The sequence below is a fragment of the Athene noctua genome, chromosome 1, assembly GCF_965140245.1.
Source record: "Athene noctua chromosome 1, bAthNoc1.hap1.1, whole genome shotgun sequence".
Lineage (NCBI taxonomy): Eukaryota > Metazoa > Chordata > Aves > Strigiformes > Strigidae > Athene > Athene noctua.
Window position 1 is genome coordinate 62419687 of NC_134037.1, and position 25289 is coordinate 62444975.

At 37.0% G+C, this 25289-nt stretch overlaps 1 protein-coding gene across 2 annotated transcripts in view; it reads left to right on the top strand.

Moving 5' to 3' along the window:
• LAMA2 (laminin subunit alpha 2) overlaps positions 1-25289 on the top strand; it is a 383623-nt gene that overhangs the window by 189545 nt on the left and 168789 nt on the right. For both annotated transcript variants that reach the window (XM_074896288.1, XM_074896289.1), the window contains exons 13-14: positions 22110-22211; positions 22840-23051. In XM_074896288.1, coding sequence (XP_074752389.1) covers positions 22110-22211; positions 22840-23051 — 314 coding nt within the window. The remainder of the gene's footprint in view (positions 1-22109; positions 22212-22839; positions 23052-25289) is intronic.

The following is a 25289-nucleotide window of genomic DNA, read 5'->3' on the forward strand; positions in this document are numbered from 1 at the left end:
CTTAATTCTTATTCCAAGTAATTTCATTGTATCAGTGTTACATTCTTTACGTGTTCCTTTTCTTTCCTTCTTTTGAGGGACACTGGAGACAATAGGCAAATTTTTAAAAACCTCCTTTAATCACCTAATAATATTGGCATTTTTTTCTCTTTTCTTTTGCACTCCCACCAAAAGAAGATAGGAGTTCTTTGCCGTTGCAGAGGAGGGTAAACTGTTGAAGAGCAGTGTCATCAGAATGGTGTATTAGAACACTGTTTCTAGGCCTTACATACTAGCACTCTGACTCCTTCTTTACAGACAAGGATAAGCTCAGTTAAATACATATTTCAATTAAAAGAAATGCTCACCTAAAGTTTTGTTTGGATTTAGGGGTTGGACTAGATGATCTCCAGAAGTCCCTTCCAACCTCAACCACTTTATGACACTCTTGTTCTATGATTAGGTACAGACCCAAAAGTAGTTAAATACAAGTAATTACTTTAAAACCAAAATTATTAAAAAGATTAAAATTTAAATTATAGAAATTAAAGTTTTTACAACTTACTGTGTATCATAGAGATACAGTTGGCTATTTGGAAATCACTATATTGTAAATTATTGTGTTCTGCATCATCTCAGACATTCTTGTTACTCTCTGGTGAAGTACAGTGTCATGACCTATTCCAGAGATTAAGAATCATACTAGAAATGCTAAATGCCAGTAAGTCTCATCAGTGCCTGAGTTCATAGTAGTTAAATGGCAGTAGATAGAACCACAGGGGCCAAGATACAATGAGAAACAGTCTGTGTCACATCTCGCATATGGACTTTGGCGAAGACTAGTTTTGCTAGAGTTGGGTGGCTGACACACTAGAAGTTAAGAGGTCTTTTAGTTGCAGTACCTTAAACTTAATGTTCATTTTAATTGATTGAGTCAGTAGGTAAATAAACGTGAGATTGACCTAACTGGTGATATGTAAAGCGGTGTGTTAGAATGGGTAAACTATTTTAAATACTCAAAATAGCTGCAAGTTAAAGTCTTCGCAGAGCCTGAGTCTGATCATGCCATGTTGAGTTTTAAACTAAAAGCAAAATCTTACATTGAAAACTGTTGAACAAATAATGTCACATAGAATTCACCATTTGCTGTTCACCACATTGAGAGATCAATACTCCAGAATACTTGCCTATTTTCTTGAGTCTTAATTTCTAATGAATATTTTATGATGTAGTATATTTTTGCCTTTTCTAATTACAGTTTTTGTGGTACATCTGTGAAGTGCTAGGCAACCTTAGACGCCATAGCTTCAATTCAGATTATTGAAATTCACCTCCTTGCATTGACTTCAGTGAGACCTTAGATTTCTTGGATTGTAAAAGGATTGTGTTTCTTGACTTTAAGTGTTTCTTAGACACTTCTTATAAAAAGACCAAGTGATTTCCATAGGCTGTAACTAAAAATATCATTGAGACATTTTCTTCTGTTTCTAGTAAGCATATCATGATGTTTGCAAACTTTACATGATAATCTCAAATCAGCTGTTCCAGAATGAAAAGTAGATGGTATGGTGGTTAACCTTGTTTAAGGGCCAGACTCCCACCCAGCAGCTCCCTCACTCTCCTTTCTCAACAGGACAGAGGGAGAAAATAGGATGGGAAAGCTCGTGGGTTGAGATTAAGCAGGGAGATTGCTTACCAATTACTGTTGTAAAGCAGACTCAATTGGGGAAAATTAAATTTAGTGCCAATTAAAATGTAATCAGGTAGTGAGAAACAAAGACAAAAGTTTATAAAATACTTCTTCATTCTTTCCTAGACTCAACTTCACTCCTTCACTCCTGAGTCCTCTATTACTACCTGAGTGCTGCAGGGGAGGTTGAGGGGTATGGTCCATATGTAACAGTTCCTCTCTGCCACTCCTTACCTCTCACACGTTTTCCCCTGCTCTGGCATGGGCTGCAGTCCAGAAAAATCTCTTTCAGTGTGGGCTCTCCATGGGTTGCAGTTCCTTTCAGGAAAATCTGCTCCAGCATGGGCTCTTTCACAAGCTGCAGGGGTATCTGCTTTGCCATGGAGCACCTCTTCCTCCTCCTCCTTTTCTGACCTAGATGTTCTCTCTGCTGTTTCTCATTATTTTTTTGTTCCCTCCCCCTCTCTCCATCCCACGTTTTTTTCCTTCTTAAATATTTTTCCACAGAAGCACCACCAACTTGGCTGATGGGCTGATGGGCCTGTGATGGGTCCACTGCAGAGCCATCTGGACCATGCTGTGCCTGGCACAGGGCAGCCCCTGACCACTTCCCAGAGAGATCACTCCTGCAGTCTCCCTGCTACTAAAATATCCCCACTTATACCCAATACACTAAAATACACTGTATTACAGAAAAAAATGAGGAATAAATGATTAAGTCAATAATCAGACAGAAATCCCTATGATAATTTTTTGAGTGCATCAGGATTGAATTAGTCCTTGAGGACCTGACTTTCTCAAAAGATGTAGCTGATGTATTATGTGCCTTCCATGCATACCAGTAAAATGCTGTGTTATGACTGAATTTCGTTAAATTCTTATTTGCAGAGAGGTAATATATCTTGTGTCTCAAGTGTTAATGGTTTTGTGTGTTGCTCTTGGTTCCATAACTTCCCACCAAATACCTGGCAGGAATGATTTGGATGTGTAAAGGTTTGAGCCCAGAGGGCAACTGATACTGCACAGGTTGGTTCTCTGGTTCAGCTGCTGTGCCTGTCACTGGGGTTTGAGTAGCCACAAGTGCCTATCGCTGGGGTTTGAGTAGCCACAGTGCCTGTTGTCAGGGTTGGGGTAGCTGCAGTGCTTGTCGGTCTGTTTTCTCTCCCTTCCCCCTGAGGGTGCTGCATATTATCAAGCAGTGTTTGATAGATACCACCCAGCACGGTCTGTTAAGTTGTGCCCCTTTGGAATAGCCACAGAATTTTCCTTTCAAATATTCCATCACTTTATTAGGGTCCTGTAGTTGATCGGAAGTGAAATTCCAAACCATTGGGGGTGAGAAATTCTCTAGATACCTGCTCATATTGTCTCACATGCCATGCCACCCATGACTATCCAGCCTTGGGGCAGATCTCTGGGTGGCATTCTTAAAAAAATTTTTGTGCAACCCTGAATGAGACCTGAGACACATTTAGGATGCAGAGAAGTAAGAGCATGCTGTCCCGAACATCCCAAGGATGTTCAAAATTCTCAAAAAAAAAATTGTAATTAGCATGAAGGAAAAAGTATCTCCCCCTGTCTTCCCCATAGATTGGGTGCAATTACTAATAAATTCCAAGAGAAGGTGTCCGAGGTACGGGAATGACAACAGTGCTGCATACGAATACCAGTTTAACCTCGTGACCAGTGACATAATCGTACAATAAGTCAACATTACCCAGTACAGCAAAATGATGGTCCTGATTCATCTCCCAGAGGTAACACACAATGCCACAGGGATTACATAGTGCAGATAAGGATTTACATGACCCCACCATGTGAACAGATGAACTAACATTGTCACCAGCAACTGTTCGTATAATATAAGAAATATATATAAGAAATTTTTCTTAACGTCATCTGGTCAGATTTTTTTGCTGTTATCTCAACTCTTTGGGCCCCACGTTGGGCACCACAAAGTACTGTCGTGGTTTGAGCCCAGAGGGCAACTGATACTAGCACAGGTTGGTTCTCTGGTTCAGCTGCTGTTGCCCAGGAATTCTGGAAGTAATCACAGACTGGCCAGAAGGCAAAGATTTTGGAATACTGCCAAAGGAGGAAGTGATGCGTGCTGAAGAGCCCTCATTGTATAATAAACTGCCAGAAAATGAGAAGCAATATGCCTTGTTCACCAACTGGTCCTGTCGCATTGTAGGAAGACATTGGATGTGGAAGGCTCCTGTATGGAGTCCTATACAACAAGTCACAGAAACCACTAAAGGAGAATGTGGAAGTGAAAGTCAGCCACTTAGTTTTCAGCACTGTTGATCAAGGAAAATGGCCAGTTCTCCATCTTTATATTGGCTCATGGATGGTGACAAATGCCCTATGGGGTTGCAGCAATGGAAGCAGAGCAGCTGGTAGTGCAGAGGCACACCCATCTGGGCTGCCCCATTGTGGTAAGATACTGCTGCCCAGTTAGAGAGCTGGTTGTGAAAGTACGTCATGTAGATGCCCACCTCAGAGTAGGATCATTATGAAGGGTATTATGGGATATCACTATTAGTGTTACCGCTATTATTTCAGCACAGTAATCATAAAGTAACTGATAGGACACTTAATGCTGTTTATCCTAAAGCATATTCAAAGGGAACTGTAAACAGGAAATAGTTTGACCTTCCCTTGAAACACATTTCAAATTCTCTACAGAAGGATCTGAAGAGTGTGCATAACTGAGGCTTATGATGATTCAGGTTGCAGTCCAAGTAAACTAAGTGTTTTATGAAGATCACTTACTGGTGGCTGGAATGCTGAAGGAATTAGTGGATCTGAAATTTTTATTACAAACTAAATGCAGGATTTAACAAAACTTTTTACCATTTAGAATTTTACCAGTTCATTGAAGACCTAGCCTGCTCACATTTGAGTATTTCAAAATAGAACTGCATATAGCAAACGACAGGCCTTGATGCTTCTTTCTGAGCACCATTGTTTGTACAGATGGCTGTGCACCTGATGTTACACTTCACTATGGAAAAGCATTTTGAAAAAAAGAAATCTTCATCTAAGCTAAAATCTTTCAGAACCATGTTGAGAATGCACTGGAATTCCACATACGTTGTACAGGACTGTGAAATTCTACAGTCTTCCCAATTATGCACATATATATTTTTTTTTTCTATTAATACCTTTACTGATGGTATACTAGTACATGCACAAGAGGTTTATGTACAAAGTTTATTAAAAGATCATGTCAGTGACAAAGACAATGGAATAGGCAAGTGTGTGAGCACACAGGCTGCCTGTTATGCCTATCACAGGGGCTGCATTCTTGTCTAAGTTTGTTTCCCAAGCACAGTGCACTTACGTTTTAAAAACAAAATCTGACGACCTGCATGTGTGGATTTGTGCAGGTTTAGTATATAGCAATTTACTCCCTCTTGTCTCTCATTCCATACTGTCTTTTACCTAAGATGTATAAGTGTTTCAGTTTGAATTTTAGCTGCCTGCTTTCTGTTGTATATTCAGAAATTAATTCATGAAAGATACTGACTACAAAAATCTCAACAGACTCAAGTGGATACAGCACAGTACACATCTGTGAAAATTAATGAAAAGAGCCATTTTTTTTCAATTGTTAAGTAACAGTAATTCTTGCTAGCTGGCCTTGGACATTCATTCACTCCCAAGAGATTGTTAGCATTATCTTTAGCTCTTCAGAACTGAGATATCAGCACCCTAGTTGGCACTTGGTGCTGCAGGAAAAGACAGATTCCTTGTTTGCAGAAATTTTCAGAAATCAATTAAATTCATGGATCTACAGCTGTTTCTATCAGCAGGAGATCAGTTCTGAAATGTCTATGAGAAAGCAAGAGCAGCTGTACTTAGTCAGAGTAAAGGTCTATCTAGCCTAGGAAGTGGTTTCCAACCGTGACCAATACTTGATGTGTATGGAATAGTATAAGCAAGCAAGAACACATCAAGTGCTGTCTTACACACCAACCCAATATACTGCAATTTGTACATATTTCCTGAGCTAGAGAATAGCTCTGTTACAGTCTGAGGTAAGAGAATGAAATGCTGAATGGATTAGAAAATACACAGCATTAGATAAAAAGTGATTTACTTACATTCTTAAACCATAATTGGTAATTAACACAGGAGATTATGAAATAATAACAAATGAGCCAGTACAGCTAGGGAGGTGGGAAGAGACAGATGAACAAACAGAATTCATACATTAATAATGGAGATCATGGCAGTGGAGGACTGAGAGACGGTGCTGCATCTAATTTCTGTCCATTCTAAATTTCAGACAACTGAAGATCTAAGGATCAACAGTGGGGAGGGGAATTTGTCCCACAGTTAAGTGCAGAGGGTCAGGAACACACTGTTGAGTCAACACAATGAATTATAACCTGTAGATAGATGCTATGGCAAAGAAAAACCCAAAAACCGACTTTCAGATTATGCGTGATTAACTTAATACATGAGTATTATTTGAAGATAGATTAGCATTTGTGAATGAGTTAACGGTGTGTTCTTACTGTGTGTGGAAACTTGTATAACTTTGTGTAGGTCACAGTCTACTCATCTACTCATATTTTAAACAACACTAAGTTAAGCTCAACATTTTTAATCATTTTTGCTCCTAATGCTATTGTGAAGTAATAGCTCTTTTATTCACATTTTACCTTCCAGCTATAAAGTTAATTGTTGGTTCAGACTACACCATTTGCATTAAATCTAAGGCGGCATGAAACCCTGCTAAATATTAAAGAGTTTGAGATTGAAGCAGAAAATTTACATTGTTAGTCAAAACTTATTTTATTAGGACCTAGGAGCCTGGCTTACATTAGAATTGAGTAGAAAATATACATTGCCAACAGAAACAAGGAAGGAAGGAGCACATTCAATTAAAGGAAATTTATGTAGGTATATAAATCACATTAATCACACTCAGAGACCTGTTATTTATATATTATATGTGAACTACATACAAGGATGTTGATTCTTTGTGAGGTTTATAGCTATATGTTATACCAAGAATTCAAAAGGTACGGAAGGGAAGTTAGAAGTTGGTATGCCAGCTAAAATTTAAAATGAAGTTGAGGTTTTCCAACCTATCAGTTGAAATTCAGGATGACTTTATGAAAAGCTATTGAAACAGAGTGAATAATAATGAATAATAAAAATGCCTAGATTTTGCTAGATTCAAGATTCATATGTTGTTATTTAGTTTTAAGATCCTGGAGCATGTGATGAAATTCTATACTAAGTCTTCACTATCTGAGATTGCAAAATTACAGTTAATCTTCAAACATTGGTTATAACACCAAAACTCAGAATGATTTCATCATTCTTACTCTGGTCTCTGATGCACATAGATAATGTTGTTCTCCATTCTCTGAGGATATAAATGAGGAAACATGAATCAATCAGTTGCTAGAAACTAAACTTAAGCTGAGAGAAATAGATAGCTAGCTTAAACTGATTTTTTGTGCTTTTTATAAATAATACTTTATTATTTGAGTATCATAGCTGTTACACTTTAAATATGTTTATCCTGACATTAGAGTAAGGAGTGCTTTCTTACTAAAAAATTAATATATAAGAATTTTAACTGCCATCAAGTGGGATGTTTTTAGAGAGATTCTGAAGCACTTGACTTTAGGGTCTGTGTATGTTCTCTACAGAGGGTATCTCAAACATGGGTATGCTCACTATATGCTCAATGTATCCACATTTGTGTGCACGCACATACACACACACTACTCTTTCTTCCCTTTTCTCAAGGTGTTGGTATGTCGAACACTGTTTTAATGTTCTACATCTCACCTTTTCTGTCTACAAAATACACTGTTGCAGTTCCAACTTTATAAAGGCTCTTTGGTCTTCATTAAAGCATATGGATGTGTCCAGGACTATTGTCAATTGGAGATAGCCCAAAGGAGAGTAAGACTTAAAGAAAACCAGGAAGAGTTGCATTTATTTAATGACAAACATACATAAATAAAATTAATAAAGATTGAAGCAGATGTGTTAAAGTACCTCAAAGAAGAAACAATTTTTTCTTCGTGTCCATGTTGAATAGGACAAAAAAGAGTATGCTGAAATAATGGCAACAAACGTAATAGTTACATATTAGGAAGACTTTTCACCAATATAAGTTAAAAATTCAAATATATGGGGGAACTAACTGCAGCTCCATCATGGATCTGTTTGAGAACATTCCCAATGGTACATGCTCCTCTAGTATTAATGTATTCAGTAGAAACTCATTTGTCTTTCAGCATCATACCTGTTTGTTTTTTTTTCCCTGGTACTAGCAGACTTGACTGTACCAGATTTATAATCCCATACCCTTACTGAATAAGGAGTTGTTGATCAAGATCTGCTGTACCAAATCAGCATCAGTTTTAGTATCAAGTTCACACAAGAAATGAACTGCAGGATCCTTAGTACTTTCAAAATACTATTATGAGAGAAAAGGAATTCACCATATATGTTGAGCTAAAAATTTATTGTTAGTCCATTTAGTGCTTTAAAGTACTAAAGGTCTAAATTATCTAATTAATATAGAAAAGTGTCAATAATAATACAGTTAAAAGTGCTATATGTGAAAGCTTTCTGATATCTATCCTTTTCTCTGCTCTCATTCTTCCAGGCAAGGTCCCTAAGGGGCCCTAAGGGAGAATTGGATTTAAGTCTTCTTCAAGAAAAGTGAGGAAATGATCCATCATTTCAGTTTTTAGATGGACATCAGCCATGGGTGTATTGGGCTTCATGGACTCTCTGCTGTGCAAGGTGTCTGGAACCTTTCATTGTTCTAAAGCAAAACCTCTCTTCTTAATTAAGTCTGTATTGGGTTTACATGGTAAGGTTTTGGTAGCAGAGGGCTGCAGGGGTGCCCTCTTTGAGAAGAGATGAGGGGCTTCCCCATGCCAGATGCAGTTGATTACAGACAGTTCTAAAATAGACCTTTTGCTGAGCCCATTAGTGAAGCTGGTGGCCCCTCTATGATAACATATTTAAGAAAGGGGAAAAAATTCTGCACAGCAGCTGTGAGAGAGAGGAATGAGAAAAATGTGAGACAGCCAGTCAATTTCAACCCACCACAAAATCTCACAAACTTAAGAGAATACCTTCAGTCTCAATATTCCAACTGGTATAAGCATCAAGCTTTCGAGATCAGGCATCATATCCAGACTCATTTTGGCGAATTACTTCATCTTCCTTATTAACACCTCAGCCAGTCATATTTAGCTGAGCTCTTCTAGCTGAACATCATTCAATAAACTATGGAAAAAGTGTTCTTGCTTTTAGACAGAGTCAAGTAAAGAACTGCAGTCCATCACTTAACTTTTTTCTGTTAGCGATCTGTTGAAACATCAGTATATACCTCCTTTAACTTGGTTACTTTTTAGGATCTCTGTGTAGATTTTTTTTCTTTTAATTATGCCAAGGATCTTTTCTGCATCCTAATATTTTTTTACAGTCCAAGCAGATCTGGATTTGAGTTAGGGAGTTGTCTGAAAGACGGTGAACCTGTCCTTCCTTCTTTCATACTCAGAAAGTGAAATTTGTAATAGATCTTTTCAAGAAGGCACTGTCTGAGTAGAAAGAAGGCAAGGAGTAGGCAAGGAATTTCTTTATAAGAAGTATCCATATAATTGAGAAGTGTCATCATTCATAGAGAAAACAAACTGAAGGGATCTCTCTTAGCTAATAAGGTTAAGTGTATCTTGGCAAAGGTCCAAAAGCTAGTGTTGAGTTAGGTGATTATCATGGATGTGCAGAAGAGAATTTTTCAGTAGAAATAATTTTTCACACTACTTTTTTCATTGCTGTGTGTGGATACTTACTCTATATTAATCCTAGACATTCATTATGGTCATATTTGATATAATTTTAGATAACTAGACTTTGTGTATTTATTCTTCTCTAAGCATGTGAGGGTTGTATTACTTTTTACGTGGCTCTGATATTTTCAGATTATTTTTAAAATAAGGTGTATATGGGACAATACTATCACATAGGTTTCATGCCCAGTTTGTCTTGCAGTATATTCTATAGCCAAAGGTAAAGGAATTTCTGACATTTTGTAATGTGAATTTGTGAAGAGAATAGGAGACTTTCTTTGAAATATGTGGCTCTCACTTAAATCCACATTGTGCAAAAAAATTTGCAAAATATCCAGATGATTAAGTGTGTGAAGCCGACAGGCCTGAGAACATTTAATCTCAGTAGAACTTTTCCCTACCTGTGTGAATTCAAATTCATGTTATATTAATCACACTCTCTGTGTAACATACCTCACAGAACTACAATGTTTTTTGATGATGAATCCTTCAATGGGACTCAGTATATGACTTTCATAGACCTTATGCCAGTGTAAGATTGATGTTGATTCTTCAGCACATTTAACCCTTGGGCGGTATACTTACCCTTTTCCTGGGCAGTTATTAATTCATCCAAAGCAAATTTTCTCCGCCTTTAAAGCAGAGGTTACTCATGAATATGAGGGTCCTTTTTTTTTTTTTTTTTTTTTTTTTTTCCATTAAGAGATACAGTATATAAATTAAAACTGGTAAAAAATATATTGCTTCAAGTCTATAAACAGAAGGGACTGCACCTGTAGGAACAAATGGTAAGAAGAAGTGGCAACCTATATTGTCTTACTGTAAAATAAAGTGATTTTTCTAATCGGGATAATTTATGGAGAACAGTTATTTGTTATGTGTTTCCTTTAAGGAAATTTTTAAGAAGTTAAAAATAACACACGTGAATGTAGGAACCACAGAGTTCATAGAGCTAGATTATCCTCACTGTGACTAAAGGATTTTTTGTGGTCAGCTCCCATAAGGGCAAATTGAAGTTGAAAGAATAAATTCTCTTATGGAAGTCTTATAAAGCTATGCCATTTCTCCTTTCTCACACTTGGGTATTCTTCTGTCTTTCCTTTTGCTTTCCAATCTCATTAGCTTGATTGCTCACCATCCCTCCAGCCTTCTAAGAAGAAATACAGGTTTTCATAGAACATATCTAAGAAAGATAAAGACTTTCAACTTTAAGAAAAAAAAAATTACCTGTAAAGATTTTAAGAAAGGACCTTTTCTTTAAAATTGTTTTGAAACACACTTGTTTTTTCTTACCTTTTTAAAGGGCAGCACAGTTTTATAGTTTTCAGAGGTGACTGTTTTCACTGTGTGTGCATATATATCCGTATATATATTGTGTGTGTGCATGTCTGCACGTGCAGTGTCTGTATGTATGAGTGCATTGCCTCAAGTAAAAATCATCTGTGAATTACCATGATGGTGATAGCAAGTGCAGAATTGCTTTTTTGGGTACAATAAAGAATGGAATGACAGAATTTATCTGTGCTGATTTTTTTTTTTTTTTTTAAACACAAATTTTATCTACACTTTTTTTTTTTTTTTTTAAATTAAGTTCTGTCTATACTATTCTGAAAAATCTTTGTTCCTGGAGTAAAACAGTATTAAAATTCAGGTTTGGTGTAATACATACATATATTTAGTTATTATTAACTAGCATGCTTTTCAACTAGCATCAAACACAAGTTTCTTTCTTTAAAAGAAATAGGTATTTTTCAAAACCATGTTAGCTTGTCATGAATGGGGTTAGTGGAAGAAAAGCTGCAAAACTAACAAGCTAGGAAAGTGGCCATGAATTTAATCATGAGAGAACATTGGCTCCAGAGGCAAAGTAATTCAAAACATGGTTTGTGCTGACTGAAAATAGAGGAAAAATCACAGGAGTTCTGATTCACTGCTTTGTTTTCCCCTGCCCTGAAAAATGAAATCAAAATGCAAGGAGTTTTTTGGGTTTTTTTTATGATTAGTGTTGGTGAATTATAGTACACAAAGACATGTTTATACAGATCTATATCTTTGTTTAATACTCAAATGTTTATTTTTACTGCTTTTATTTTGATATGTGATCCTTAGAGGTCTCCACGATATGCAGTAAAATACTAAATAAGAATGTATTATTGTTGCATTTATTCTATCAAATATAAGCCACCTCTGAAGAGCAGAGATTTGGGCTTTACATATCCTTGCATTTTTGTTAGAAAAGAAGGAATTTCCTTCAAAATATTGATGTATTTACATGCCATTTCATTCAAAATCTCCCTCTTTAAAAGTTAAAAACACTGACAGGTATTAAAAACAGTATATCCTTTCTGTCAGAATAATTTTGCACAACAGATACTGCAGTTACATAACTCTTTCATGCTTGAAACATTATGATATATTTCAATTTCCTAAAGGATCTCAAAGTGTCATACTATGTCATACTTTGCTTTGAATTACTTGTGCAGCCATCATTGTGGTACAATATTGTCCATAGTAATGTTGCAAAACAGTTAAGTAGAAGGAGGTAGGAAAATCACTTTTGTCTGGCTAGAAGTTAAGGAGTTTTTTCATTTTCTGTTGTGGCAAAGTTTAGAAATAATATTCCTTAGCTATTTTTCTTGGTGCTTTACAAACACGGAAACGAAAGCCCAAGATCAGGAATACTTACAGTGTAACTTGGTGATCTGTACTAACAAATAGAATTTAACTACTTCTTGTTGCTACTTACAATGTTTAAGCCTTTGCAGTAGCAAGCCAGCACTTTAGGAAGTATTCAAGGATTTTAAGATCATCACACAGGTGGATGTCCTCAAAAATATCAGATGCAAATATTGAATAGCTCTAAATGCAATAGCAAGGCTGAGGGAAATATTTTTACTAACAGCTTTTAATTTGGACTTGAACAGTTGCTCTTGTTTTATAGTCCTGCATTTTTGTTTTTAATAATCCTTGCATGCTGGGATTTTGTTGCCATAGAAATGTGAGCTTTTTTAGTTTTGCAAAATTATGCAAATTCTTTTTTTTGTTAAAATATTCATGAAGGAGTACAGCCAGAGATGGGAGGGTAAGGGTAGGTTCTTGTGCCTTAATGGAATTGAACACTGACATAAATGTTGTAGTAAGTATTTCATTTTTTCAATTTAGAATTGAAATTAGAATTTCAATTCTAATATTACAGGAAGGCATTTATTGATATGTCTACTGTAATTATGGTTTGTCCCTTTGGAAACAAAGACCGTGGAGCTGAGAGATGAACATTTAATCAGTAAAATTAAGAATTACTTTCAATTATGAGGTACAAGAACAGCAGTAAACAGTTTTTATTTAGAAATGTTTGATGAGGATATGTCATTTAGAAACATGTCTCAGAGTTGATATTCAAACTGAGTTTGGTTTCAATATCTCTAGTAGTCTTAAACATCTTCACAGTTAAAGAAAAAGTGGTATTTTTATGCTGACCTACACCCTTCAGCCACTCTGGCCCTGATAAATTGGTGCCTATAAAGACCAGAGCAGCTGTTGCAAAAAAACTAGTCATCAGCTGGTGAGTTTGTATTAGCTAGTTTTTTTCTCCTCTGCAATTTAACTCTATTAGTCAGGGAAAAATGTCTGCAATTTTGATAACATAGGAGGTTAATTTTTTTACATATCTCTTTATGATGCATGCCTGACATATTGTGCTACAAGTGTCGCAGCTTCTGGCATATTTTTGTCAGACTGGGAGACTTCCAAGGACTGAGATTTATTTGCCACCATAGCAATAGGCATAGGCAGTAGCTGTACATGAATTACAGTTACCACATCACTACTGGAAGAATATACACCCTACTTCACATTTTTGAATCCTTGAATCTAGTTACTGCAGCTTGAGGAACAGTGGTTGGGAAGGCACAGTCACAGAAGGACTTTAATCACATGGAAACCAAAGGAGGAAGAAGAAAGTGAGTAGCCATACTAAGGTTATGTGTTATGGTTACTATGACTAGGTAACTATAACAAAGTAGTCATATATTCTAGATTTTGTAAAGGCTTGTCATTAGCAAAATGGAGTTTAGACTTTAGGAATGGTTGACCAGACAGTTCTGTTTCTCTTCTCCAGTGAGAGGAAATGACAGCTGGCAATGATGGTAGAGATTTGAGAATTTGTAGAGGAAATGTCTACATTTGTAAGTACATTCCAGGAAACAGCATATAACCTTGTACAAATTTTTTAATCAGTCACTGATTCCACTATTTTTTTTCAGTGCTAAGTTCAGAGGGAGCAACTACTCAGCCTAAGTAGGAGTGGCAGCGCAGTGCTCACAGGAGAGCTGTTGTCCTTCAGCTCCCACCTTCCTTATGAACTGAGATCTATTCTGTTTTTCCTTTTGGAGTTCCATGATGTCATTGAATGTTTCAATATTATGCATTAAACACAATGAATTGTTGCATTTTATTTAGACATCTGCTTTTTCTTTCTTACAAATAATGCAGTCTAGTTCATCCAAGGAGGAAGAGAACGAGGGTTGTGAAATGGTAATGTTAATACAGTATCTCAGTAACAGTGAGACTGGGCTAAGTTTATAGGTATCATTTGGAAAATCCACACATAAGAAGGTTCTTATTGAATTCTTTAATATTTTCCATTTAACTGCTTCTTATTATAGCAGATACATTGAATTAAAAGAATTGTGTAAGATTTTAATTGGTCTACATTGTGTGTGACAAGCTATTTTAAATATGAAGGGCCTGGAAATAAGCATCAGATTGTCATGGTCTGGATGGCAAGAGTTATCAGCCACTTTACAAAAATCATGCCTTGCATCTTCTAGAGCAAGAAGGAAGAGGCAGCAGGACCAAAAATCAAAAAGCTTTAGATTGTTTGATTACACTTGATTAACTAGCATTCTAGCAAAACCAAGGGATACTTGCAAGGGATGATTAAGGAGATACTAGAATATAATGCCTTCCCCTTTTGATGTTCTTTCTTCACTCACGTTTCCATTATGTTTGAATCTGAACACATGGTATTTCTCGGATAGGTGCCAGGCTATTCTTTCTATTGCCTAGTGATCAGATGCAGTATACAGAAAGACTTTACTATAGCTGAGACTAATATGTGTTCTGGAAGGGATCCCTGTTGCTCCAATGTTGGTATAAAATATATGAAAGAGACATAGTCAGGGTACATATGAAGTACTGTTTGGCAGAGGTTTGATTGCTACCTATTGGTTGCACTTGCTCTGTGGACAGGTGTTACTTGTCTCTTAATCAGAAAACTTTCAGGTAGGGGAAAAAAAAAGCCACAGATTTTAGAGGTCTTTTCATTGCTGAGAAACTTTAATATATTCAGATTTATCGTGAATGTGTTGTTCTATTATCCACTGTATGAAGGGAGAAGGTCTTACTTACACAAAGAGTTTTTAAGGATTTTTTTTGAGTTTTTGATAAAGGTCGTTCAAGGAAGAGCAAATAAATGTTTTCCCACTGGTGTGCTTTGTATCTTGCTCTTTGATTTCTTAGCATATAGCTTAGATATTGGAGAACTTTATATGATGAAACGAGTGCCTACATCAAATAAAATTCCTTTATCTTTGAGTCAGCTCTCCCTTTATGTAGGATCAGCAGAAGAAATACTAAAAATTAGAGACTGCATCATAACATTCTCCATAAGATTCCAGACTTGGAAATCTTCTCAGTTATCAGAGTGGTCTGTTTCAAGAAACTGGAGGTGACAGTGAATGGTTTGAAATGCTCATTTTCCCCTTTGAGTGGTTCAGTGTTGTAGAAAAACACTCATGGAAAGCAACTGAGCCAAGCAATATAGCAGTCAGGCTACTTTATATAAGCTTATTCCCTCCTTGTTCCATTAACTTCTCTGGAAGCAGTATTCTGAATAAATGAATTTAAGTATAATGTAGCATCAATTTATACAATTTATATAGAAAAATTTTGAGTGTACTTAAGCAGGGAAATTGTAAGAATCTGAACTAGCTGGGATAGAATTGGGGGAGTTCTAGGTGGTAGAGAATTAGGGCAAAGAGCCCTTTCTTTTGGGTGAAAAATTTAACTTCCTTACGAATAAAACTTTGGCATTTTTTCAAAGCTAGCCAGAACTACACTGTCATTCAAATGGAACATGGCTATTCTGCTCCCTGATTTATCTGAAATATTACTGCCTCAGAAGAGATTTTATATCCTATCTAAATTCAAGTCTGTCTAAGAGAGGAGAGTCTATTTAATTTCTAATTGGATTTTGAGTAGAACTAAAACATGGAGTCTTTACTGAGAGCTATTACTAAATGAATGAAGTTTGATGTTTTCTTGGTGGTGGTTCTATCAGAATTCTTTTCTAGTCCCTGCCTTCCCTCAGTCTACAACCTGCATGAAGTCTGTATCAGCAAAACCTAATTAAATATCATAAATTTACAGTTGGTACGTTTTTGTAAAGAAGATAATAATCCAGATGAGAGCTGGATTAACAGTGGAATATTTCCTTAAATGTAAATAAATTAAATTAGGAAAAGCAGCCCTTTGTCCCTTCCCTTCTGCATTGAGTGGGTGGTTAGAAGAACATCTTTTAGATGCTTAGTTGTTAGAAGAACAACTTAGCCATTGATTAAGATGGTACATTGTCCTTTCAGCACCTTGTCAAATCATATCACAACTGCATAGGTGCCAGTCAATTATGGACTAAGTTGGTCACCACTAATAAACTGGGAGCAGTCTCTTTTTTTAAAGGATTTCCTTCACATAGTTAGTGCTGATGTTCTGATGGAAGATATCTCTATATTTGCTGAAATGTGTTGTAAAATAAACATGTACCTAGAGAGTTTGCGGAGGTGAAAGAGTCCAAATAAACGTCAACATTTTATTGCAGCTCTATTTCATGGAAATTCAAGAAGGCTAGCAGGGAATGTTAAACTGTATATAATATCATTTCATTACCTTCAAGCACTGTATCTAGTGGTAGATATTGGCACCAGGAATATGACAGAGCCCTTGGAAGACTGAGTGAGCATCTGTGTCATTTCTCATAATCATGACAGCAAGTGAAAGAGAATTCACAGACATATCAGGAAACAAATGGGATTTTTGTTTGGTTTGGGGATGTTTTCTGGAATAAGAGATCATTACTATCTCTTAGAACCTTGAGTTACTATCAGCAGCTTGCTGTGAGACTCCTCCTTGGCTTTTTATTCAGTGGTGTGTATAGTAGCTTTCTCCACTGAAATGTTCTGCCCCTTGCTATTTGTAGCCTTTTTTTTTTTTTTTTTTTCTTTTTTCTTTTTTTTCTGGTAGCATTTGTTCACTTGGTATCGTTTTAATGGTATGTCTACGTATACAATAATGTAATAGCAAGCAGGGTTCATGTTTCCAAAATTATGTCACCTTTCTATAGCTGGATAGCAGCTATATTGGTATATTTAAAATATTAACTCTGTAATGCTTGTCTCTCCAAAACGACATCTCAGTGACTATATTTCTGCTAGAACCACTAACAGTGAAGAGGGAAGAGATTGTCCAACTTCCTGATATTTGTCGATGCCTTTTATTTCACTCATTTCTAAAGTCTGGTGTTGTACAAATATTGGTCTAAATATAGTTTAATGCCGTAATATATTTTTGCTTTTGAAGATGTTGTGTTCTCTTGGATTAGGCCTGAGACCAAAGCCTCTCTGATCTAAATCCATTCTAATATAGATTTTACTACTAAATATATGAATAAGGTGCATGTGTTTTATTTCAATAATGCACTTACTATGTAGTACTTCACTCATTTATGAAATGTATTTTTATGTCTTCCAAGTTAATTTTAAAATATAAATACAAGGTGAAGTGCTTTGAAAGTCGTCCATCAGTGGGGAAACAGTAGACCAGCCACTTTCTGGATTCCTTTGACTGTACAAAGGACTTCTTCCAATTATCTACCCATAACCAAATAGTGCCATATCAGATGCCCCAGTATATTCCATCTGGCTTCCACTCAAGAGGGTCATGGTCATCTAATTCACAAATGGGAAACTGTATTGAGATGCTTTAATCACAAACTGAGTCTCTTCCTAGCTGACAGAAGAGCATTTTACTGCTTAATGAGATAAGGGACTGTAAACAGCACCTCGTTTAGTGGAGATAGCTCCTGATCTTCTGAAGTTACATTTATTCCAAAGAAATGAGGCGGCCTTTAGGGTAGTGGAGTAAGTGCTAAAACTTTACAGGCAGAGTTACAAGAGACATTGGAGAGGGAAAGTGTGAATCACCAAATGGTTCAAGAATAAGATGGTATATAAAAAATGTATAAGAAAGAGGTATTCTCCAATGACATTAGCTGGGGAGGTCTTGACAACTTGCCTGAAAAGCACTGACAGCACACTGACTAAGTGGAGGAAGAGAAAGACTTCCAGAATTTGATTTCTGTGTAAAGAAGTCAAGCTTTCCTCATCTGTGGCTTTGCAAGTACTTGTAGCAATGCTGGTTTTTTTCAATGCTGTAAATATTTGTCTTTTATTATCACTTGTCTTGATTTAAAAGTGGTTTTAGTGTGATAGGCATAACATCAAAGCATGCTTTACACAAGGTACACTGAGTGCTTCCCACTACAGCTTTGTTCCTGTTGAGCATGGGCATTTGTTTGCAGGAAAGGAGCCATCTCTCCTGCTTCAGAGGGTTTTGGTTGACCCAGAATACAACTGTCAGGATGTCAAAACCAGTCTTGTCTGCTCTCTGGTTATATCCTGTAACAACATGTAACATAATAGCAGAAGTACAGTTAACCATGAACAACAACAAAAAAAATTACTATCTGCCAGAAACTTGGTAGATTAGAATTAAGATAGCTGTAACTTCTCTCTTCTATACTTGTATTTCCTGGGGAGTCTGTGACTTTTCTTGAACACACAGATTATGTCTCCTGAGCTGGGAAGAAGTATTTGAAGTATTAATCTAAAAACAGGTGGGAGAGACAAAGGAAATTCTGTGAAACTTCCTTGACGTTTTTATTCATCTATTCTTGTCTCAATAACACATGCCTTTGTCAGCAACAAGGCAAATTTTTATGCTCTCTTCTCTTTGGTGTGGATATAGCCTCAGATGATAATCCTTGAGGCAGAACTCTGAATCTTTGGGTGATACAGAGAACAACATCAAAATGAAGGGATCTCACTGGTGCCCAACTTCTTTATTGCCCTTGTATTCAGAATTCAGTTAAAATAATTTTTTGCACTAGATGAGACACAATTGTTCAGGCAGCACATGGATTCACTTCTGAATTCTTTTGTCTGTGACTGAACTTTAAATATACAGAGGAAGGAAATTGCCTTTATAAATAATGGCAGAAGGAAGTAGTACTTTCTAGTTTATGTAAATTTGTGGGGTTTTTTTCTAATCTACTTTGGTATTATACAGCACACAAAGTAAATATATATTCTGAACTACCAGGTAATCTCTCCGATAAGTGCCATTTTGGGACCTTGACTTCAATGTGTGATCCTGTTTGTGGTAAGCAAATCTTGCCAGTTGCAGCCGTGAAACTCAAACTGCTGTGGCTAGCAGAGACCTCATGAGACTTCTTAGTCATATTCCAACTCTTAGACATCATACCTAGAGTATCTCTGACATGTTTGAACTGCTTTTAAACATTTAATGAAGGAATTCAATAACATTTTGAACTAGATTGATATTGTTTTGACCATCCTTACAGTCAGAAAGCTTTCTATATACTCAAGCTGAACCTTCTTCATACCTTCCTTGCAGTTGCCACAGGAAAATAAAAATATCCTTTTCATTTTTCCATTCTTACAAAAACTTTTATGTTTTTGTAAACTGTTTTCCTATTACCTCTTAGAGTTTGTTCTCTTTTCTGGACTAGTCAAACCCACCCCTTTCCTCTAGTGTTGGCTGTTGTTTATACTTCAGAAGTCTATAATCCACTATAGTTGCTTCTCTAAACTATTATTTGTTTCTCTGCTCCTTTCTAACAGATTTTTGGTCAAAGTTTGCATCGTTGACTGCTTTTCTAACTGCATTTATTTTAAATCAGAACCTTTTTTTTTTTTTTTTTTTTCCTTTTCTGTATGATCTATCAATGTCTTATGTTAGATTTTCATTTACTAAGGTAAAGGTTATATAGTTGGGAAAAAGTGAAATCTGTCTTGGTACATATTCTTTATAGGTTGCCTGAAACCACACAATCTTTGTTTTCCCATTATTTTCACTTTCTTGAATCCTTGCAGTTAGCCTGACCTTGAAACAAAAATGATAAAAATATGCAAAAGTTCCTCTCTTAAAATGTTTGTTTAAAGCTGAAAGCAATTCTGAATACTTCTTGCAGCATTTTGGATATCTAAATTTTCTACATTATTCTTACAGTTATAAACCAGTGTTTAGTCTTGATCACAGACAAGCCAGAAATGCTGTAAAAGGTGTATCTAAGGAAAAAAGTCTTTTCGTGTTACGGTCAAGGCTGATTGTAGTTGCATTGGTCCTAATAGGTTTGGATGTTATGTATATAAACATCTGATGCCCACGTTTGCTGATAATACTAAACTAGGAGGAGCTCTACCCTCAAGGGTAGAGAGGCCTTACAAAGAGATCTGGATAGACTAGAAACCTGGGCAATCACCAACCGCATGAAATTTAACAAGAGCAAGTGCTAGATTCTGCACCTAGGGTGGAGTAATCTTACTTATACATAAAAACTGGAGGATGAGAGGCTGGAGAGCAGCTCTGTGGAAAGAGATCTGGGGGCTTGGGCTGATGGCAAGTTGGATATGAGTCAGTAGTGTGCCCTGGCAGCCAAAAGCACCAACCATGTCCTGGGGTGCATCTAGCACAGCATCACTAGCTGGTCAAGGGAGGTGAATGTCCCACCTTACCCTGCACTGGTGCAGCCTCACCATGAGTAGTACCCTGTGCAGTTTTAGGAGCCTCAATATAAGAAGGACATCAGACTATTAATGTCCAGAGAAGGGTAACCAAGATGGTGCAAGATCTTGAGGTCAAGACTTACAAGGAGCAGCTGAGGTCAATTGGTTTGCTCTGTTTGGAGAAGACTGAGGGGTGACCTCATCACGGTCTACAACTTCCTCAAGGGGGGCAGCGAAGTAGGAGGTGCTGATCTCCTCTCTGGTGATAGCGACAGGACAATGAAATGGAATGAAGCTGCATCAAGGGAAGTTCAGATTGGTCATTAGGAAAAGGCTTTTCACTGGGAGAGTGGTCGGTCACTGGAACAGGCTCCTCAGGGAAGTGGTCACAACACCAAGCCTGTCAGAGTTCAAGGAGCATCTGGACAATGCTCTCAGTCACATGGTTTCATTTCAGATAGTCTGGCACAGAACAGGACTCAGTGATACTTATGGGTCCCTTCCAACTTGAGATATTGTGTGATGCTGTGATCTAAACTTTAGCTTATGAATTGGAGTGAATTTTCTGGCTTTAACATAGCAACTAGCTATGCAGCCTCAGATTCATCTTATGGATTTTTTATACCTTTGTGGATAATTCAAAATCAGTTCATTTCCATGCCTTAAATACTGGGACATTTTTTCTCCTGTTAAACTAGATGCATAATAAAATAATGAAGTTGATGACTGTCACTGCTTTCTGTTACTGTGTACAAAAACATCTAGTATGATGAACAAGAGATAGCACATTTTGTTCTTGAGAATAACCTGATTATTCTCTTTGTAGAACGTTGCTCTGTGGTCAGCAGTATGCACTGGGAGGGTAGAAAGATACTTGTGATTTTAATAGTCTCAGAGAGGAGGCTCACGTTGCACTGAAGTATGAGGCAGATGCATTTAAAAACTAAAATGTAGCTCTTGCAACCTCCGATTTACTTATGCTGCTTCCAGACAATTAACAAAAAGCACTGGTTTTGTACTGAACTCTCATTCAAGTCAGCAACTTTTGGTTTGCATCCTAAAAATGATCTACTTCTTCCATTTTTTCATCAAAAAGATAGTGTCAGTACCATGGTTTTGGGGGCTAAAAGAGCATAGAAAAAATATATTAGGATGACACGAGAGCCTAGTTACTGACTTCTCTCATTGAAGGCTGTCAAACTGAAAGGGCTGGAGCATTCTTTTAAAGAATATTTATTTGACTCCCTGAGGGAAAATTTTTACTTTCTTTTAGGTTATAGTTCATTCTAAGAAAAAAAATCACTAGGCTTTTTTCTTTTATGGTAGTTTGCCCCATCAACAAAACTGATGTTATTTAATCTTCTGAAGGTTGCTAAGGCTGCTGATGTAAAGGCGAAACCTAAATGAGGACCATATAACTGAAATATACTGAAAACCTAACATCAGTGGAAATTTACATAGATTTCAGATCTGTTTCTGATTACTTTGTTAGTCTGTGTTTTTAAGGAATTTGCAGCCCTCAACAGGCATAGAAGAAAAATGTCTAAGCATGATTTCTAGATGCTTGAGCTAGAAGGGGATGCTCCGTAGAGCTGTGATCCCAGGCATCTTCCTGTGGTTTCGCAACACTAGAAGTCTATTTCTGGGAAATACTGAACCTGGAGAAAACTGCCCCCAAATGGTTAAGGCCTGTTTTCTTGCATTTAATTGCATTTTTTCTGTCTTTTTTCTCCCCAGGTAGGAGCTGCTGGAGGGCATCTGAAATTTACAGTCTCCTATGACTTCAGAGAGGAAGAAGAGACAGTTCAATTGATGGTTCAATCTGATGTCATCATAGAGGTAAAGTGTTTGTATTTTCAGTCACAAAAAAAAAAAAAAGAAAAGGAAAGAAAGAAAGAAAGAAAGAAAGAAAGAAAGAAAGAAAGAAAGAAAGAGAAAACAAACTGCCTGTTTCAGATGTTCAGCATGAAGCCTGATGGTTGAGGACACAAAACAGCAGGATGGATGTACTTTTAGCTAATTTATAGTATCAGAAAATGGTCATACTTTAGAGAGCTAAAATCTTCAGTATCTCAAGGAGCCTCTGGCAATATTGCAGTAGTTTACAAAACCATATTTTTCCTGTTTATCGGGAGGAATGAAGAAATACAATAATTGGTTGTTTGAGGTAACACTTTCACATTCCCTCAGCAGATCTGTTCTTCTGCAGCTCAGCATTGTATGAATTTGCTTTTGCCTATGCAAAACTAGGTTTTAACTGAATAACCTAAACTTTCTTTTGCACTGACTTCCAGCTTTATCAGTCAAGCCCATTTCAAGGTTATGAAAGCTGAGTGTTTTTTCCTAATATTTATTATTATTGTAAAATATATTATTCAATAAACCCTGTACCCCAACTAGCTACAGATAGATCTTCTTTCCTGACTTTTTTCACATTTAAATGTCTGTCTCTCATGGCTCTATCTAGGGAGGTGACTTGAGAATCAGCACTCTAAAAGGGGGGATTCACCTGCAGCCTTCTGAAGAGCACACTGAAGAAATTCTGCTGAAACCAGAAGCTTTCTCTGTACATGGCACTGATGTTCCAGTCAGCAGGAGGGAGTTCATGACTATCCTTGCAGATGTAAAGAGGATCCTCATAAGAGCTACATACAGCAATGGGATGAATGCCATCTACAGGTGAATATGGGAAACGTGTCCGTTTGCTACAGGCAGCTTCTCAAAATACTTGTTTTCTCTCTTCAGAGAACTAAGCTGATGTAATTTAAAACATACTAATTTATTATAATGAAATCCATAGTATTCATTTACACTTTCAAACAGTTGTATGTACTTTTTTCATTTTGGGTAGGCAGGAGGAGGAGAGGCAACAGAAAGAAGCAGCCTTGTAAGAAAATAAAATCACATGGACTGTTAAGGCATGAATGACAGTTCTATAAATACATTCATTTTGTGAACACTGTAATTCCCATGTACATGGTAAATCATGGAGCTCAGTAATGACATGTTGAAGTAAGAGATGATATATTGCTTATATATCAGTTTCCTCATTTTATGAGCATACAGGGCCACATTAACAGTGGACCAGAGAATAATATCCTAAGTCTCTAAGCTGGAAAAGTGGCTCGAGGGGAGTTTTCTATGTTTTTAATCAGTACCACACACAGAACTGGCTAATCCCAAAGTCTTTCACTTGATTTATGTCAGGTTGCTGCCTGGACTGCTTAAAACTACTGATTTCATGTGAACTCTTCTGAGACTTCTGATACAATGAAGACATGCTATATGAGACATCACAGTTGTTCTATCTCAGTGGCTGCAGTGTGGCCGAACCTGTAAAGCTCATCTTGCATTTAAAATTTTTCTAAGTGCATGAGCAAATACTCCAGGTGGGACAGAAGACAGCCTCTCTCCTGATACTGTAGGATTGCACTCTGTCTATACATAAATAGTTAGGTGGCATAAATAATATTTTTTAGCTGTGCAATGGAATTGATTGCATAGTAGTTTCCTACTCACAAGGCATAAAACCTGAAGTGTTCTCTAACTTATGCATCACTTGTTTCGGCAGCATAAGCCAATTTGGAATGGAGGGAGGAGATAGCACATTAGTGATTATTTGCTGAGAGCATAGATACAGTTTTTGCTACTGTGAAATTTCTTAAGCAATCCAACCATCATTTGAATATTTAGGTAATTAAAATACATCATAAATTGAAAGGCAGGTTGTGTCAACAGCATGCAGTTTTCTGATTTGAGCTTTGGCAGTGTACATTTTTTCTCTGCAAAAAGAATTAGTTTCTTCAATCTCTTTCTCTTTCTGTGGTTAATTAGTACATATTACCTCTCTGCAAATACATTTGTGAATCATAACTAGCTTGAATCTGAGTCAAAGTGTTTCCTAATTTGCTCATTTGGTCATCAATCTTGCATCTCCTTGCATCCAATTTGAAAACACTTCATGGCCCATCACCTTCTCACCCTGGTGTTAGTCAAACCACCAGGCCAGAGCTCATCTCTTATGCACCATGAGCAGACCATGAGAAGCTATTAATCCCCAGTTTACAGCTGAGAGTGGTGCGAGCTCAGGGAGTGCTGTGCCTCCACTCTGTTCTCATTCAAATAAAGCAAAAAAAAAAATGCATTAGTCAGAATTTTCCAAACTAAAGGAGTACAGGATCAATTTTGGGCTGAACAAGAGGGGTTTTTATTCTATGCTGTTTTAAAGGAGATATGTATGATTGACTTTGGCCAGAGGTCTTGCTAAGTGTTACGGGAAACGCAAACTTCATTTATCAGTGGTTTACATACATTGTGTACTGACATTTGCACTAAAATGAGAAGGGGAGCTTCCTGCAAAAACCACTTTGACTGGGCAGTTAAAATCTATGAAGAGCGTGCATTGCTGGACATGTACTCCATCTTGCCTCTACTGTGGAACAGTGGGGGTGGGATGGATCAGATCCCCTCTGGGTGACAACACAAAGCTCAGGTCAGCACACACATGTAGAACTGGCACAGTCTGTAATTCATGCCTTGTAAGTAAAGAAGTGACAGACCTGTCAATGGCACCGCACTTGTGCACCTGTCAGTGCATTGCCACCTGCATCCCAGAATACCGCTTTAGCCATTTGGCCATGTGTGGTGCCTCACTTGTTTTGTAGTCTCGTTTATATTCAGTCTTTGAAACATTTTAGTGGTGTGTTATAGATGACTTTCTGAAAACATGTCTTGGAAATATTGTTCAAGAAGAGCTCCACGACAATCATATAATTTATGCTTTGCAGGTTAGTCATCTAGATGTAGTGTCATTACAGTTAGGAAGGTTGCTCCCTTAAAGACAATGATTTAAAAGGGGTTTTGGGGAAGGGACTGAGGCAATTTTGAAAAGTATTTTTTTTGCTAGAGATGGTTTTC